This window comes from Chiloscyllium punctatum, chromosome 40 (genome assembly GCF_047496795.1).
Source record: "Chiloscyllium punctatum isolate Juve2018m chromosome 40, sChiPun1.3, whole genome shotgun sequence".
NCBI classification, from domain to species: Eukaryota; Metazoa; Chordata; class Chondrichthyes; order Orectolobiformes; family Hemiscylliidae; genus Chiloscyllium; species Chiloscyllium punctatum.
The window spans coordinates 15,692,130-15,710,938 of NC_092778.1; the positions used below are offsets into that span (position 1 = coordinate 15,692,130).

General features: G+C 41.4%; 1 protein-coding gene across 2 annotated transcripts in view; it reads right to left on the reverse strand.

Annotated features, from left to right (window-relative positions):
- The window catches only part of chtf18 (CTF18, chromosome transmission fidelity factor 18 homolog (S. cerevisiae)), a 110,875-nt gene that overhangs the window by 46,716 nt on the left and 45,350 nt on the right, over positions 1-18,809 (reverse strand). For both annotated transcript variants that reach the window (XM_072559368.1, XM_072559367.1), the window contains exons 15-18: positions 18,579-18,744; positions 16,708-16,932; positions 14,246-14,395; positions 4,716-4,846 (exon numbers count right to left, since the gene is read on the reverse strand). In XM_072559368.1, the coding sequence (XP_072415469.1) occupies positions 4,716-4,846; positions 14,246-14,395; positions 16,708-16,932; positions 18,579-18,744 (672 nt within the window). The remainder of the gene's footprint in view (positions 1-4,715; positions 4,847-14,245; positions 14,396-16,707; positions 16,933-18,578; positions 18,745-18,809) is intronic.

Genomic DNA, 18,809 nt, shown 5'->3' on the forward strand with positions numbered 1-18,809 from the left:
CAAAATGCTAACAGCCAGGGCTGCAGTAATCATCCCTCTCAGGAACAGCGATTAGCGCCCATTACTATAGCAATGGACTCCCGCGCAGACAGTGAAACTGACAATGTCGGCGCTGAAACTGACAATAACTACAGAGAAACTAACAAATTATGTTACAGAGTCAATAACCCCGTCATTGACCTATTATATCACAAAATGTTTAAATGTATCTTGACATGTGCTCTGGGTTGAGAGAAGAATCACAGCTGACCACTGTGCTGTTGGTGCCTCCATCTCCCCGGAGCTCCAGTATTTCCTTGTACAATAAACTCTGTCATTGAACCCTGACTCTGACCCCAGGGCTAGTGATTTTCCCCACAACAGCAACCAAGCACAACGTGGCCTCTGCAAACTCCTCCATAGCTTACACCATGACTTTAACCAATCTCTCCATAAAAAATGGGCACTTTTCATGTTCTAGGTGAACATGAGGACTGCAGATGCTGGAGATCAGAGTCGGGAGTGTGGTGCTGGAAAAGCACAGCAGGTCAGGCAGCATCCGCGGAGGAGAATTGACGTTTTGGGCAAAAGTCCTTCACTTTCTGTCAGTCTCACAGAGTTACAAATCTAATGTGTCGATAGTCTGTCAGCTTTCGCCTCTTCTGTGCTCTCATTATGCTTCCTCTTCTGGGTGGCAATGGGCTCCTTGCTGGGCACTGCTCCTGTGACCACTTTCTGATAACTCACTTTCACACAAACATGAACAAAAAATTCAGCAACAGGATCATAAATCAGAGATCAATCCTGCTCTCACCCAGTCTCTATAAGTGCATTCCCATTAGCACAGAGAACAGGAAAGAGAATTTTTTACTTCCTTTAACTCGGGATAGGAGGATGAGGTCATTATGGCATCCTCACTTAAACCAGCTGCCATCAGATCGACACACTGGAGATTTAAACTTTCTGATCTGCAATGCTTGGCTACAGCAAAATAATGATGTTATCCAATTAAGTACTACTAGAATTGTAGGTTTCAATAAATCCTAAACCTGGGGCTTCCAAAGGTCTGCAAATTTTCCACAATAAATATATCCCAAAATGGATAACTTCATCAGGCAGCACGGAAAAGTGCCCACGTTATTACATTTATAAAGCAAACAGCAGCTAACTATTCACAGTTCAGTCAAAGGTTACTGGAAAACAAAAGCAAGACAAATCCAAGCTGGCCAATTACTGCCCCATCAGTCCACTCTCTAACATCAGGAAAGTGATGGAAGGTGTCATTAATGATGCAGTGAAACAGCATTTCACAACAGTAATGCGCTCACTGACAAGCAGTTTGAATTGTGCCTGGGCCACTCAGTCCTGACTTCATCCAAACTGGACAAAATGTCTGATTTCCAACAATGAGCCCAGTGTGACTGTCCTTGCCATTATGATAGCATTTGACCAAGAAGCCTTAGCAAAATTGAAGTCAAAGGGAATCGGGAGAGAATCCTCTGTTGACCTCTTACCCTCACAACGCGCAGCCCTCCAATCCCTCTGCTCCAATCCCAACCTCACCATTAAGCCAGCGGATAAAGGGGGCGCAGTGGTAGTCTGGCGCACTGACCTCTACACCGCTGAAGCCAAACGCCAACTCGAGGACACCTCTTCTGACTGCTCCCTCGACCATGACCCCACCCCCCATCACCAAACCATCATCTCCCAGACCATACAGAACCTCATCACCTCAGGAGATCTCCCACCCACAGCTTCCAACCTCATAGTCCGGGAACCCCGCACTGCCCGGTTCTACCTCCTTCCCAAGATCCACAAGCCGGACCACCCTGGCCGACCCATTGTCTCAGCATGCTCCTGCCCCACTGAACTCATCTCTACCTACCTTGACACTGTCCTACCCCCCTAGTCCAGGAACTCCCCACATACGTTCGAGACACCACCCAAGCCCTCCACCTCCTCCAAGACTTCAGTTTCCCCGGCCCCCAACGCCTTATCTTCACCATGGATATCCAATCCCTCTACACCTCCATTCGCCATGACCAGGGCCTCCAAGCCCTCTGTTTTTTCCTCTCCAGACGTCCCCAACAGTACCCTTCCACTGACACTCTCATTCGTTTGGCCGAACTGGTCCTCACCCTTAACAATTTCTCCTTTGAATCCTCCCACTTCCTCCAGACCAAAGGCGTAGCCATTGGCACACGTATGGGCCCCAGCTATGCCTGTCTCTTTGTTGGCTATGTGGAACAGTTGATCTTCCGTAATTACACCGGCACCACTCCCCACCTCTTCCTCCGCTACATTGATGACTGCATTGGCGCCACCTCGTGCTCCCGCGAGGAGGTTGAGCAATTCATCAACTTCACCAACACATTCCACCCTGACCTTAAATTTACCTGGACTATCTATGACACCTCGCTCCCCTTCCTGGACCTCTCCATCTCCATTAGTGACGACCGACTTGACACTGACATTTTTTACAAACACACCGACTCCCACAGCTACCTGGATTACACCTCTTCCCAGCCTATCTCTTGCAAAAATGCCATCCCGTATTCCCAATTTCTCCGCCTCCGCCGTATCTGTTCCCAGGAGGACCAGTTCCACCATAGGACACACCAGATGGCCTCCTTCTTTAGAGACCGCAATTTCCCTTCCCACGTGGTTAAAGATGCCCTCCAACGCATCTCGCCCACATCCCGCACCTCCGCCCTCAGACCCCACCCCTCCAACCGTAACAAGGACAGAACGCCCCTGGTGCTCACCTTCCACCCTACAAACCTTCACATCAACCAAATCATCCACCGACATTTCCGCCACCTCCAAAAAGACCCCACCACCAGGGATATATTTCCCTCCCCACCCCTTTCTGCCTTCCGCAAAGACTACCGTTCCCTCCGTGACTACCTGGTCAAGTCCACACCCCCCTCCGACCCACCCTCCCATTCTGGCACTTTCCTCTGCCACCGCAGGAACTGTAAAACCTGTGCCCACACCTCCTCCCTCACCTCTATCCAAGGCCCTAAAGGAGCCTCCCACATCCATCAAAGTTTCACCTGCACATCCACCAATATCATTTATTGTATCCGTTGCTCCCGATGTGGTCTCCTCTACACTGGGGAGACTGGGCGCCTCCTAGCAGAGCGCTTTAGGGAACATCTCCGAGACACCTGCACCAATCAACCAAACCGCCCCGTGGCCCAACATTTCAACTCCCCCTCCCACTCTGCCGAGGACATGGAGGTCCTGGGCCTCCTTCACCGCCGCTCCCTCACCATCAGACGCCTGGAGGAAGAACGCCTCATCTTCCGCCTCGGAACACTTCAACCTCAGGGCATCAATGTGGACTTCAACAGCTTCCTCATTTCCCCTTCCCCCACCTCATCCTAGTTTCAAACTTCCAGCTCAGTTACTGTCTACTTGACTTGTCCGACCTGCCTATCTTCTTTTCCACCTATCCACTCCACCCTCTCCTCCTTGACCTATCACCTTCATCCCCTCCCCCACTCACCCATTGTACTCTATGCTACTCTCTCCCCACCCCCACCCTCCTCTAGCTTATCTCTCCACGCTTCAGGCTGACTGCCTTTATTCCTGATGAAGGGCTTTTGCCCGAAACGTCGATTTCGCTGCTCGTTGGATGCTGCTTGAACTGCTGTGCTCTTCCAACACCACTAATCCAGTATTTGGTTTTCAGCATCTGCAGTCATTGTTTTTACCTTGTTTGGAATCATACCTGGCACTTAGGAAGATGATTGTGCTTATTAGAGGGCAGTAAACTCAATCCCAGGAAATAACTACAGGATTTTCTTAGGGTAGAGTCTACAGTCCAACTACCTTCAGCTGCTTCATCAGTGACCTTCTCTCCATCATAAGGTGAAAAGTGGGAATGTTTGCTGACAATTGCACAATATTAAGTACCATTCATAAATTCTCAGATACTGAAGTAGTCTGCATCCATATGCTATGAGACTTGGACAACATCCAGGAATGGACTGATAAGTGACAATTAACAGTCACACCACATAAGTGCTGTGCAATGACCATCTTCATAGGATTTCACCATCTTCCCTTGACACTGAAGGGGATAATCATTACCAAATCCAACAATATCCTGGGAGTTACCATCAATGAGAAGTGGAACTTGACCAGCCAATAAATATAGCTCCAAAAGCAGCTCCAAAGGGAATTCTGAGGCAAATAATTCAGCTTCTGTCTCTTCAGAGCCTGCCCACTGCATACAAGGCACAAATCAGGACTGTGATGGAGTACACTGTACTAGTCTGGATGAGTACAGCTCTAACAACACAAGAATCTCACCACTGCCTCAGTGGTGAGCACCTACTCACCACCATAAACATTCACTCCCTCAATCACCAACACCCACTGGAAGCCTTTACAAGTTGACAATACAAATGCAGCAAGTCACCAAGACAAAATGGATCAAATTCCAGCAATGCTGAGTGAGAGCACCTGCACAAGATTGCTCACTACAATCTTGAGGGCAATTAGAGATGCGCTGGAAATGCTAGCAAAATGCTCATCGCATGAAAGACTGAAAAAAAAACCTGTGCCACTTTTGAGAAACATTTAAACTCCAGTTTTCTCAAGCAATAACTCTAATTTTAGATCAGCCTTATGAGGATATTCAGGATATATATACAGCAATTGGAGTTTTTAATCCCGTAAGTATATAAGTAAAAAAACATTAAGGAGAAATTAGAAACAGTGCTTACGGGTCCAGCAAGTAAACATACTGTCCATCTGGGGTCCGTTCCTGGTGATATGTGAGGTTGTAGGCCAGCATGGTTCCAATCAGGTCAGTGAGCTGCTGCTTCTCTCTGGCACTATACAGCTGGGTGTTCACCTGTAATAAACGGTTTACAATTCCTGTCAGTACCAGGTTCTCGGCTATTGAAGAAATAACTTGTTGAAAACTTGTCATTTGAAACTTTTGAACAAACCAGGTAACCCAGAATAACTGCTTATTGTAAGTGTACTCCTTTGGTGTGCACATTCATCTTGAAGTGCATCCTTTGTATTGTTATTAGTCTCGGCATTATTCATTATTCCTACCTATCGCATTGGATCTAGCTCCGCCTGCCTCTTTATTCATTAATAGGCTATTTCCAACTGTAACAACATTAATACACCTAGGATGTTGCATCCTAATCTGTTTATGGTACTTATCCTTCACTAGCATCAACTCAAAAACCTTCATCAAATCATTCTTTGTCGATTTTGTTTTGCTGATTTGTAGCAAACATCGACAAGTTTCCTTACTTCTGGTTTCAAGATGGCTTTTTAACATTGTTTACAGTGTTGTTTGACCAGAGAAAGCAAATATTCTGCTCCTAAGTGGATTAATTTTTTGGAATTTCCTTCTGGAGATTTAATAGCTTTTTTTCAATAGATACTGAAATAACTCTACAGAGGCCAGTATCCCATCACCAAGTCACCCTTTATTTACACATGCACAGTTCATGGACACTGACCAGCTAGCCCTTCAGCCCAACACGTCCACACTGACCCTCCGAAGAGTAACCCATCCAGATCCATTCACCTACCCTATTACTCTACATTTTCCCTAACTAATGCATCCAGTCTACACATCCCTGAACACTATGGGTAATTAAGCTTGGCCAATTCACCTAACCTGCACATCTTTGGACTGTGGGAGGAAACCGGAACACCCAGAGGAAATCCACGCAGACACTGAGAGAATGTGCAAAGTCCTCACAGACAGTTGCCCAAGGCTGGAATCGAACCCAGGTCCCTGGCACTGTGAGGCAGCAGTGCGAACCACTGAGCCACCGTGGCGACCAGTGAGCAGGATCTCAGAGATTCCTGTTTATATCTGTCAGCCTGGGCTCCCTGATTGGTCCAGGTTAACAGCCCAATTCAGGGATTTAACATTCATTCAATGAAATCAACTTTGTTCCAATCACTGCAAATATTTTCCATGTTATCAATCACTTCATGTTATTAGACTATACAGTGATCAAGTCTACAGTACCAGCTTCATTTCCATATTCCGCGAGCCATTTTTTGCCAAACTTCTAATCTATGATTCCAAAAAACTGGCAGCATTGTCACACAAGAAGCCAGAAATTCTGCTTCCCCAGGAGCAGAGAAAGTACTGATGTTAAGTCTTCCAGTCAATAAAGGTGGTACAGGTCCCCTTTAAACAATGTGCATTATAATCAAATAAAAAACCTACAGCCACAACGCTGTCCCAAGTGACACTAAGTGGATCTATACACCAATTTTCAGTTATTCCTTTCTTCTACCCTCTTTCTTGCAGAAAATAAAAATGTTCTATAATAAAATATTTTCTAAAAAAAAATTACTCTAACGGCTTTAGAGGGAAACTTTCAGAAACAGTGTTAAGCACATACAGAGTGGCATCTCAGAATACGAACAGACAGTTAAATGAGTTTTCTCCTCAACCCTTGGTGTCAACTTGGTTTAAATGATCTTTTTAATAGTTTTGCATTTGCTGCCATTCTCGGTTTTGGGATGAACGTCTACCTGGAAATATCTTTAGGCTGATGGTTGTAGCAACTATTACAATACAAACCATTCTGTACCCTCCCAGTCTTTTCACTGACATTATCTGCAGAACCAACCCACTGATATCAGTGAAGGGGCAAGTGAACACTCTTGCTCTTTAATGCTCTGATTTAAAATGAGCAGCTGCTTAAATCAGCTAAAACATTTAGAAATTTGGATCATCAATTTCAAAATCGTTGAGTATAGTGCCTCGACTACTTGCTTACATGGGGCAGAAGTAGCTCTTGTTGCTCATGAGGAATCTTTTGAAATATAGGGAGGATGGACTTATCAAGAGATTTCAGTTATAATTCAAAGAGTGATTTTTAACTGTCAATTGTGCATTATTGAAGGAATGTAGCAGAGGCATTATGGCCAGCTTTTAGATAAAATATTAAACTGAGGCTCCACCGGCATTTCCAGGAGAATGCAAGAGATTCCAAGACACTATTTCAAAGAGCTGCAGCCTTTTTCCCTGGTGTCCGAGTTAGTATTTATCTCTCAACCATCATCCCCCAAAATTAGGTTATCTACTCATTATTGTATTGCTGGTATGGGAATTGTGCACGTACAAACTAACCACCACAGCTCCTACACTTATAACAGTGGATACACTTCAAAAGCACTTCAATGGCCCTGAGCTTTGAGTTCTCATGAAAGGCACTGCATACATCCAAGTTGTTTTCTGAACTATATTTCTATGTGGTGCACTGCACATAGGAAAGCTGACTCACTGATTAGTTTTGCGAAAAGGTACTTGTGAAATTCTAGAACATTTCATCCACATTGATGCAAATTGTGAAACAGAGTTCAAAAAACACAAAAGGACTGGCAGAATACAAACATTTTGAAAAGCTCTGATTAAAAATGATCAATGATTCTGATGTAAAAGAAAGGAATCTGAGCTTATCTCCAGAGAATGCAATCATAAAAATACTGCAAGTCATTTCTCTCTTGAATTAGCACAAAGCTACAGATGCTATTAGTCATTTATCATATTGCCAGTCATTTCAAGGAATAAACAAATTAATGGTTTTGGTATCAGGATGTGAACAAAATAGTTTTAAAGGAGGAGATAAGGAAAGTAGTGAAGAAGAAGGAGAACACATACACTCAAGACCAGAGAAAATAAATAGGCCCTAGGAAGAAAAGGTCAGCTACACTAAACATAGGGGATAAGGGGGTAGCGGGATGGGAGTGAGAGGGAAGAGAGAGAAAGACAAATATACAGGCAAGTTTAGATATTTCAAATTTTTGGAGTCTTCTCAATGTATGTCAATTCAAACCCATTTTGGAAACTTTTTGGGTTAGCTGCTTCATACTGTGTGAATCTTGCCAAGAACAGCTCTATCCATTTTACTTTTACTTAAATAAGTTCAGTTTCTGACTTCACTGCTGCAATTTGCAGCCATCTTACATTATTCACAAAGTCATCTTGGTGACCCAGTTGTGCGATATTTCTAGGATGCTCCCAGTAAACCTTTCTGTTTATTTCTGGGTAATCCTAGACAGCCTGCCTTCTGTCCCAGAACATATCCACATATATCTAATTCTTCATTTCTAAACCGTTATAATATCTCAATTTTCTGAGCATCACCCCCTCTCTTTTTATTTCTTATATTTGCTGTAACTTTTTTTTTTTGCCTCTGTCTAACTGTATTCTTGATTTCCATGGCCCTGTGTACACATCCTTCATGATGTCACCAATCCCCATCTCAAATTTTACAACCCCACAATCCTGCAAAATCATGGAATGGTTATACATGAAGGAAGCTAAAATAGTTATAAAATTGTCCAAATTGTTCTCGGTTATTTCGCAAAGGATACAAAATATATTTCAACTCCTTTCTCACTAAATTTAGCTACTAAATGATCAAATCCATCCAGGAGTTAAAGCTAACACATTGTCAAGTTTGCTTGCTTCTCCCTGTTCACACAATCAACACATTTCTCTGTCAAGATGAAATTTCATTACATTTCTTCCCCTTCCGGAATTAATTTATCCTTTCTCATTTCTTACTAAAACCCAAGTTCAAATTTTCACATTTCTTGTACTTTATCCTCTTTTGAATTCAAGTCTTTCCATTTTGCCTGTTAGAAATCCATAAAATGCTGATAATTAAATCACCTTTGGAGAAGTAATCAGAACATTTAAAAGTGAGTCTATAAACATTCATTGTTACATAGACTAGATTTTGATCTGCATCAAATCAACTTGATCACTTCTTGAAATACTTCATCAATATGACAGGAAGATTTTTGATATCAGGACATGTGAAACAAATCCAGAACATCCATGAATGATTATTTATGATAATTGTAGAGAATGCCAAAATTCATACTGAATTAAGCCTTTTGAGTATTTCAAAAAGAATTACAATAATGGAGAGAACACCAAACCTTTGCCATCAGTTTAAAAAAGGAGTCACATTCCTGTGTAATTCAGGGAGAACAGAGCAAAAATGTCTCTGCACAGAACCACTTTATGTGCATTTTTAAGGATACCATTGCAGCAACATGCACAGTGCACATGCTACATACAAAAATGAATAAAAACTCGTTTGAACATATCAGACTACATAATATCATAATATACGTCTGAATTCAAAAGCTGAACAACAGATTAAGTGATGTGAAATTCAAAAATGCACTTATCATTTCAGTGACCCACAGTCTCAGAAGACTGGTTTTACAAGTGTTTGCAGATAGAAATCTATAAAAATTCAGGGGTTGCCTTAATCAGAATCTATTTTATTTTTTAGTTTAATTATAAATGATTCCTTGAGCTAAAGAACAGAAACAACAGCCAGCATTCTCACCACAACTTACAGGTGACTGATGCTCACTTCCGAGGCTCATAACCTGACCTATAAACTTTCAACTGTATCATATACTAGCACAGACTTCACTATGTGTCCATGCCATCAGTCAAGAGGTGGGAGTGGGGCACATTTAGAAGATGTAGAGCTGAAAATCAAGGACCACTGTAACCTCAATCATTATACAGGTATTAATGTTGGCTGAAACCACTGAAAAGAATCAAAGAGCAATCAAAAGGAAGCTGAGTGACAAAGCTTGCAGCACTACTGACTGGCTAACAAAATACATCATGATCATATGAATGTCTTTTGAAATTTGAGATACTGAGATGACCACCTTATTGGGGAGTTTTTGGGGTCTGGGGGAACAGTGACGGGGTAATGCAAAAGCAGCTATGATCAGCTCAAGATAATTAGAAAACTTAAAACAATAGTGCTCCAATATTCTGGAAAGGAGATGGGAACTGTCCATTTCTTGTACTTTACTTCCAGCTGGTCATGTGTAACTACACTGTTGATATCACACTAATCCTGGGAAACAGCAGTGCAAGCATTTAATTGCAAAGATAGTAGCTTTTCTGTTGGTTAACATGACGAGTAATTGCTTCTCATTCCCCAAAAGCCATTTCTTGCATGAAAAGAATTGTCACTTTGTGCTTACAGGAAAACATGCGTTCATAGTGAACATATGGAGATAGTAAGGAAGCAAACACTAGTGATCCTAACTTAGCAAGGCACTCAGGTATAGCAGCTTGTGGCACACTATCCCTGAATTTTAAATTGTGTAAAGGATGGCTACACTGTAAAGTACCCTCCGTTGATAATATGTACCTCTGGTTTTAGGTTGCCTCTTGTATAGTACATCATGAAAGCTATTTGGGTTTTTCAATAAAGTTTTGGTTTCTGAAAGTGCTTTTTTTTTGATAGTACCATTTATACAGGTTTAAATGTAATTGTGCTCAGGAACATTGAAATAAGAGTATTAGACTGCTCAGTTCATAGAGCTTGCTCTGCTATTTGACTGGATCTTGGCTGATCTTCCATCTTAACTCTATATTTATATTTGTGAAATCTCCATATTCTTTGCTAGCTTTAATAGCTGGAAAAAAATTGATTAAAAAATTGGTACTTGGTAGCTTTCCTCAATAAGTACAGACCCATGTTGTAGGCTTGAAGACCACTTCAAAAGGTGGAAAATTGTGGTTTATTGCGTAGCGAGCAAACAGGGCCCAAAGTACCTTCACATATACCTACTGGTTTCATTCTGTCAAGTCCTATGCAATGAGTACATATACATTAAAAGCAGTAATAGCACCAACAAAATTCACTGCAGTCAGTCCCTATGGAAATTTGAGATCTACTGATAGCATGGTGCAGAGCAACGTTAACACAGGTTCAATGAACACAGCGGGCATTAATTTTTATTGGAACCTTTACGTACTGTGTAGAATGCTCTAACTTCTGGATGTCAGGTGAATAGAGCCTAGTATAAAGGTTGGTGAGCTTGTGTCACAGAACATTGTGTCCTCTGTGTGAGAAACTCAGAAGTGAGAGGTTCGGGTCGCACCCCAAGGTTCACTGGTCAAGGAAGATACATGCATTACCTGGCCAAACAGATTGATTACCAATCTGCAAATCCTCCAACATGTACCAATGAGTGGGAGAGATTCCTGGTCAGCCATGTGGTGGAAAGAAAGTTGAAGCTTCGAAGATCACTATCCATCGTTCAAGGTCACAATTTGTAACATATTTAACACTACATGTTGCTGCAGTAACTCAGATTCAATGATCTGTAACACATCACCATTACCAGTAAGGGTTCAAGACATAGCCATCTTTATAAAAACGTTCACTGCATTAAATTATGAAAATCAGGCAAGCTTAGTTAATGAATACATCAACCTTTCATCCCTCAATTCATTCATTCATTTATCCATAGCTCATTCACTCTCAATTTGGGAAGTGGTTGATTCTTGTTGCGAATTATTTTAATGAATATCACACACTCGTTCACATCCTCATCCCAATGGTAAGGAAAGGACATCTCAACAATTAGCAACGTCATTCATGTAAATGATCTGGACGAGAATATAGTAGGTATGGTTAGTAAGTTTTCAAATGACACCAAAATAGATAGTGTAGTGGACAGCGAAGAAGATTATCTCAGTACAACAGGACCTTGATCAGATGGGCCAATGGACTGAGGAGTGACAGATGGAGTTTAATTGAGATAAATGTGAAGTGCTGCTGAACAAAACAAGGGTACAGATGCAGTTTCCTGAAAGTGGAGTCACAGGTAGACAGGGTGATGAAGGTGGCATTTGACACATTTGCCTTCATTGTTCAGAACATTGAGTGTAGAAGTTGTGATGTCATGTTGTGGCTGTACAGGACATTGGTAATGCTACTTTAAGAATACAGAGTACAATTCTGGTTGCCCTTCTATAGGGAAAACATTGTTAAGCTTGAGAGGATGCAGATAAGATTTACAAGGATGTTGCTCAGGCTGGAGGATTTGAGTTATAAGGAGAGGCTGAATATGCTGAGGCATTTTTTTCCCTACAGTGCTGGAGGGTGAGGGATGTCCTGATAGAGGTTTAAAAGATAATGAGGAACATGGATAGAGTAAAAACCCAAGCTCTCTTTCTTGAAGGGCATAAATTTCAAGCGAGGGGCGAAAGATTTAAAAAAGACCAGCGTGGTAAATTTTTTCCACACAGAGGGCAGTGAGTGTATGAACAAGTTGCCAGGAGAAGTGGTGAATATGGGTACAATTACAACATATAAAAGGCACCTGGTTGGGTATATGAACAGGAAGGGTTTAGAAGGATATGGGCCAAATGCTGGCAAATAGGGACTAGGTCAGATCGGGATGCCTGGTTGGTGTGGAAGAGTTGGAATGAAGATCTGTTGCTGTGCTAAATAATTCTATAAAAAGTTATTTGGCTAGCGGTTCTGTTCTTGTCTTCACACCCAGCACTGGATATGTAACACCGATCAGGAATAAGAATCCAGCCTTGCTGTCTTTAGCTCCACTTAATGGTGGATTCATCCTTCAACATTTTACATTATTACAGGGTGTATACGGAGTATTCATAAATTTCCTCATAAATACATCACTGTTTCTCTACTGATCTATGCCTTAGCCTAGTTTCCCTGTTTCCCTATTTCAAACTGAATGCAAGCTTCAATCAGAATATGGTCACTACTACCTGGGGGTGCCTTTACTCTGAGGTCATTAATTAGTCCTCTCACATCACACAATACCAAGTCTGGTACAATCTGCTCTCAGGTTGCTTCCAGAACGTGCTGCTCTAAGAAACTCTTGAAAGCACTCTTTGAACTTCTCATCCAGGTTACCATCAACAATCTGATTTTACTGGTTTATTTGTAAATTAAAACCACCAACGTTTATTGTCTGTTAAAGCTGGTGCATGATCAGCAATCCAGCAGTAATTACTGCTCTTCAAAATTTAGGCATTGGATTCCATGAGCAACAAAGTAATTATCAGAATTGAAGTCATGTTTCTGTTGATACTGTTCAGTTTCGCTTTGTACTTGACATCAAACTCCAGCATAACAGAAACGGAGTACTTGGTCTAGCTGGCCTACATTCCTGTTTATAGTCCATACGAGTCTCCTCCTATTGTGTATCATTCCGACCTATTTACGGATGTTCTAAATTTTTCTTCCCTTGTGTACTTAGCTAACTTTCCTTTAAATAATTCTAGTCAAGTCAACTACACCATGTGATAGTAAGTTTCACTATTGAACTACACCCTACATAAATATTTATCTCCTGACTTACTTACTGCGTTATCAGTTAATCTTACATATGACCAGTCACGTTGGACACCTCCACAATATCTTCTCCGTATCTCATCAAACAACTGCATTATTCTAAAGTCAATCCCTCAAACTTAACATAATTTTGCAAAAGGCAGTGACAGATTCACTCCTATACAGTGAAATGATGCTTGCCAACATCAGAGAAATGAATTACCATACTCATTTGTGCATAGACACATATAGTTCTTTCATGCAAAATATAGCTCTATCACTCTTTAGCCTTGGTCAGAACCAAATCAGGAGTGAAACAGTTGATAAATGGTCACATCAGTGGCTGATCTGGACCTACTACGGTGGCAGGGTGGCCCAACGGTTAGCACTGCTGCCTAACAGCGCCAGGGACCCGGTTTGATTCTAGCCTTGGGTGACTATCTGTTTGGAGTTTGCATGTTCTCTCCTTGACTGCTCGGGTTTCTCCTGGGTGCCACAGCCTAAAGATGTGCAGGTTAGGGGCAGGGGGTTGGCAATGCTAACAAATTTTTTCAAAAATTGCCCTGTCTTGTCCAGTAATGTATAGGTTAGGTTCGTTAGCCATGATAAAAACCCCATTACAGGGTTAATCTGGATGGGATACTTGTCAGAGGGTCAGTTCAGATTTGACGGGTCAACCATCCTCTTTATGCACTAGAGGGATTCTATACTTAAAAATGAAAAAACAAATCATATTATAAGCTAGATCAATAAATCCTTCCTACCACAACCAAAGTTAAAAAATATACCATGAACAGTTAATGGACAACCGCTGGTTTGTTCAAAACCATTACTAAATTTCAAATGAAATGAATCGCTCCAAACATGTGGGTGAATGGTTAAGAACTGTTGCTCTTAAAGTTCCACTTCATGAGCTTGAATGATATCATCACATAGCTCAGACGAATGTCATGTGCCCCATTTATGCTTGTGTCAGTTTTTGGAAATACTATCCAATTAGTTTGACTCAGGTGCTGCCCAGTAAAGCTTTTCTTTTCAAACATCTACATATGAAGGTTCGGTTCCCACCCCACTCAAGGACTATCTGAGAATGCATGCTATGGCAGGTGACTCACTGGTCGCATCTTCGGAGAAAGGATGTCGAGCAAGAGGCAGAGGATTTCCGACACGAGTGCTTGCAAAGTGATACGGCTGCGGATTGCTGGGCTGATTTCGCTTACCAAGGCTGTCAGCAAGTTGTGCATGTGGGCAATCTTAGTTTGTGCCTGTTCAAGAGGAAAGAAAATGGTGATTAAAAGTATACAACAAGTTTGGTCCTTCCATACAAAACAATGAACAGAGACTGCTGCTGTTTTTCAAATGGTCTAATGACTGAATCACAAGACACTTAAAGGTTTTTTCAGAGAAATTATAAAAATTTAACCACCCCACCTCATCTCATTAAGTGCGGCTTTCTTTTCAGAAAACCAGACTAAATTCAACATTTGCGTAAAGATTTGTAGCTCGGGTACCTGTTGCTGTGGCTGTGGGTATGTTCACCGAGCTGGGAAGTTGATTTGCAGACATTTCATCCCCTGTCTAGGTGACATCTTCAGTGCCTTGGAGCCTCCTGTGAAGCACTGCGGTACGGTGTCTTCTAGAGGCATGGCACTCATCCATGGACTCCATCAACAAAAACCTGGACCCAATATACCAGCCACTATAACGAACAACTGAAACCAGCAACTGGAAGCAGCAGGAACGGAGCCAAATAAATTCCAGAAGAGACAGTACTGCAGCGCTTCACAGGAGGCTCCAAAGCACTGAAGATGTCACAGAGGGGCAAAACCAGATCAACTCCCCAGCTCGGTGAACATATCTACAACCATGACAACCAGACTAAATGCCCACGTTCATAAATAACTTCTATGCTAACGAAATGTACCAAAACACATGTCATATATTAATAAAGGAAAGTAAGCAGGGTTTCCATATTTCGTCTCACTAACAGTTTGTCTCTCATCAGTTTGTGATACAGCCTTGACTATGAATGTCCTCCATTGAAATAACATTTGTTCAGTGCGAGTGATTCCCTCTTTGCCAGGAACTGCTTGTGCAGTGAAGCGTACAGAACAGCCTCCAACATTCAACTCCAAAGAATTCACAGGGTAAATCCTATTGAGGTTGTCGACCAGGTAGCAGTGCTTTCCTTGTTAACTTAGCTGATCTCTGGCCTATTTGTTTGCTTGTCTCAATCAGTCTAAAAAAATTTCTTTCGCATAAAGAAACCCAGTCTAACACCCAGGAGGCTATATGACTAGGTAGTTATTTTAAGTTCAATTTGGAACCTTTGTCTTCTGGCAAACAAGAACAAAGTATTATTTTTCACCAAAAAAAGAGAACGTTTAAAGAAAACACATTTCCAGAGATGAACCATGTTCTCTCTATAGATAAATATAGATCTTTTGAAATTGTCGGTCTTTTGATGACCTCGCCTTGTCTCTCCATTTTTTTTGTTCTTTTAGCTTACTTAATTGGTTCAATCATATATTTGGTGATTTAGCATAGGATAGTGGGAGCACTTGCAACAAAAGACGAGTTCAACCTTGGTAGTTGCTGGGAACACAGATAGGGTGATAAATCTGTCCATTCTGGTTTTATTTTATGTCTTCACAAAGGTTATGTTTGCTTCTGGGCTGTGGGTCCCACACAGTTCAGTTGCCCTCCAGAACCATATTCACATGTACACTTGGGACACCATGCATTCATGAGGTTTTGTGGTGAGGCAAGTGAAGCCTTACCCACATTGAACACCTGCATCTCCACACTGCAACAGGAATTGGTGGTGGGGGGGAACCCAAACCATTTCAAAACCTTTCTTAGCTCAATAAGAACTACTGTCGCCCTGGACTGCACGCAGCTTCCTCATCACAAAACAAGGGCTGAATATGTGACACTCCCAAAGTGAACTGCTTTATTTGAGCAGTATTTATCCTAAAATAGAGAACTGCAGATGCTGAAGATCTAAAACAAAAACAGAAATCGTTGGTTAAACTCAGCAGATTTAGCAGCATCTGTGGTGAGAAAGTAGTTAACATTTTGAGCCCAGTAACCCTTATTCTTCAGACTGTACCCAGCCTTCTGAACAAGGGTCACTGAATTCGAAATGTTAACTCTGCTTTCTCATCACAGATGCAGCTAAATCTGCTGAGTTTCTCCAGCAATTTCTGTTTTTAAGACATTTTCCCTGTTAGGTATCAGGAACTATTTAAATCAGCTTTATCAATGAGAGGTATCTAAAAATATAAGCAGTTAGCTAAAATAATGACTAATAAGTGTCGCATGGACCCTATATTTGGCAATCTAACCTTTTAGCCTAGACTTATGCAGAAATCTCTAGATTATTGCAATCTAGTTAATGATTTGAATTTTTATCAATTAGGAAGTTGTAGATCACTGAAATATTTAATTCTGAGATAGACACAATTTGGTGGAGCTGGCAGTAAAGTGAAGTTGAAGCCATCAATCAATCGTGACTTCTGTAATGTGGGTTCTGCTCATTTTCTTATGGCCACATATACCGGTCGGTTTCCCTTACCTCATAGTGGCTGTTTGGGTAGGAAATCCTTGGGACACTGGATGCTGCAAACAGCATGTGAAAGGTGACTGGAAGGAACGGCAGGTATCGCATCAGCTGGAAGTTCTGCACACTCATCATTCTCTTATTCAGTATGTCCGTGAATTCCAACCACTCCAGTGCCAGGCAGACTCCATTGAAAGTGGGATCTTTGAACTTCATTAGCAGGAAATTATCAAACAAGCCCTGCAATATGGATTGTTACAAGATGAGAAAGAACTTTTGACCCATTTCGTCAATGGGTGTTAGCTCGTTTCATTCGCCAAACCATTACCTCTACACCTCTTCAGGAATGACTGTCAGCACTACAAGAATTGAGGCAGAGCGATGCATTTTTATGGCCATACTTAGAATCATAGAGATGCACAGCATGGAAACAGACCCTTCGGTCCAACCTGTCCATGCCGACCAAATATCCCAACCCAGAAACAGACAAAGTTCAAAATCACACAACACCAGGTTATAGTCCAATAGGTTTAATTGGAAGCACACTAGCTTAAAGTAAACCTGTTGGACTATAACCTGGTGTTGTGTGATTTTTAATTTTGTATACCCCAGCTCAACACCGGCATCTCCAAATCAGAAACAGACAAGGTAACAATTTTCTCTTTGGAAAATGAGGTTAAATTGATACAAGAGTTTTCAAGGATAATTTGCAGGGCTCAAAATATTCTTCCACTCCTCCATTCCCACCGCACAAGAGCTCCTTTTTGGTTTTCAGCTGATCCTCAAAATCTTTTTCATGAGGTGTTACAGTTACATAGTGTCAATACCTTAAATATTAGTGCCAATATGTACAGAATTTGGGCTCGAAAGAAGCAGATATAGAAGAATTTATCAACATTCCCAATACTCATTTCCTCTCCCTTAATGCTTTTCTTGTGTGTTGCGGCTTTCCTATCCTAGATATCACATACTTAAGTTAGGGTAATAAAATGTGCATAATTTAACAACAAATGCTTCCTTTAAAAAATATCTGAAAAACTTATATAGTTAAAACCCAAAGTATGTTTTTCACAGACCAGTTGTGTCACAAAGACAAACATACAATTGTATGGCTAACATAGCCAATGCACCTCAAGTATTTTATCGTATTGAGCTGCTTTAAAATGTAATTAAACATAAATACAAATCATTATGAAATAAAACTGCTCGATCTTATATTACACAATTGAGAAAGTGATCATTTCAATAGCGAATACATTTTCCCCACTTAAAATGTTCCTGAATTCCTGCAGCTTTAAATCTACATTAATTTACAAGAACTACATTACCTCAGTTTTCCTTTTCCTAATTAAGCGAATACTCATTTATTGAGAAGTTTAAAACCGTTTTCTCTATTTAGTAAACCCTTCTCTCCCCTTTGCAGACCCCAAACCCCTGCCAATTGCAAGCTCTCATTCCCCACTCTTTTTTCAGCTCCCCTCTCTCTCGATTTCACAGTCTTGACCCTCAGTATTGCTCCTGTATCTCTCACCCTGGCTTCACTGACCTTGCTCCTCAAGCTTACTCCTCTATCCTGCAGTCTCGCTTCCTGATCCTGCTGACTGCTACCACTCACTTCACACCTCCAGTCTGCTTCTCTCCAGTGTTCTGACAAATTCACCAGCAAAACTATTAGCAGCAAGCCCAGCAGAGAACTAGCCTATGATTTGAGGAGTAGCTCATGATTCTAATTAATGGTGTTACCTTTTCTTGGACTGAACATTCTCGAGTGGATTTACATGATGAATTCGGGGATTTCATTTAGGGATTCATCTACTAGTGCATTTTGAGCCCTGATAATTTAGAACTCAACAATAAATGTCATTGATTGCTGAAAAGTTATTGACCTGAGTAATCTTTTCGTGATCTCCTGACGAAGTGGAGAGATGAAGAATATGATTGAATCTGTGAGCTGCTGTATTCAGTGCGGTCTTCATAATGCCATCCAAGGCCTTTTGGTCATCACTGCTCCGTAATTCATATGGCAAACTGCAACCCTGGCCAATTCGCTTTCTAAAAGCAGAATGTCAAGATTACATTCATTGCTAACATAATGATTGCATTGCCACAACAGATTT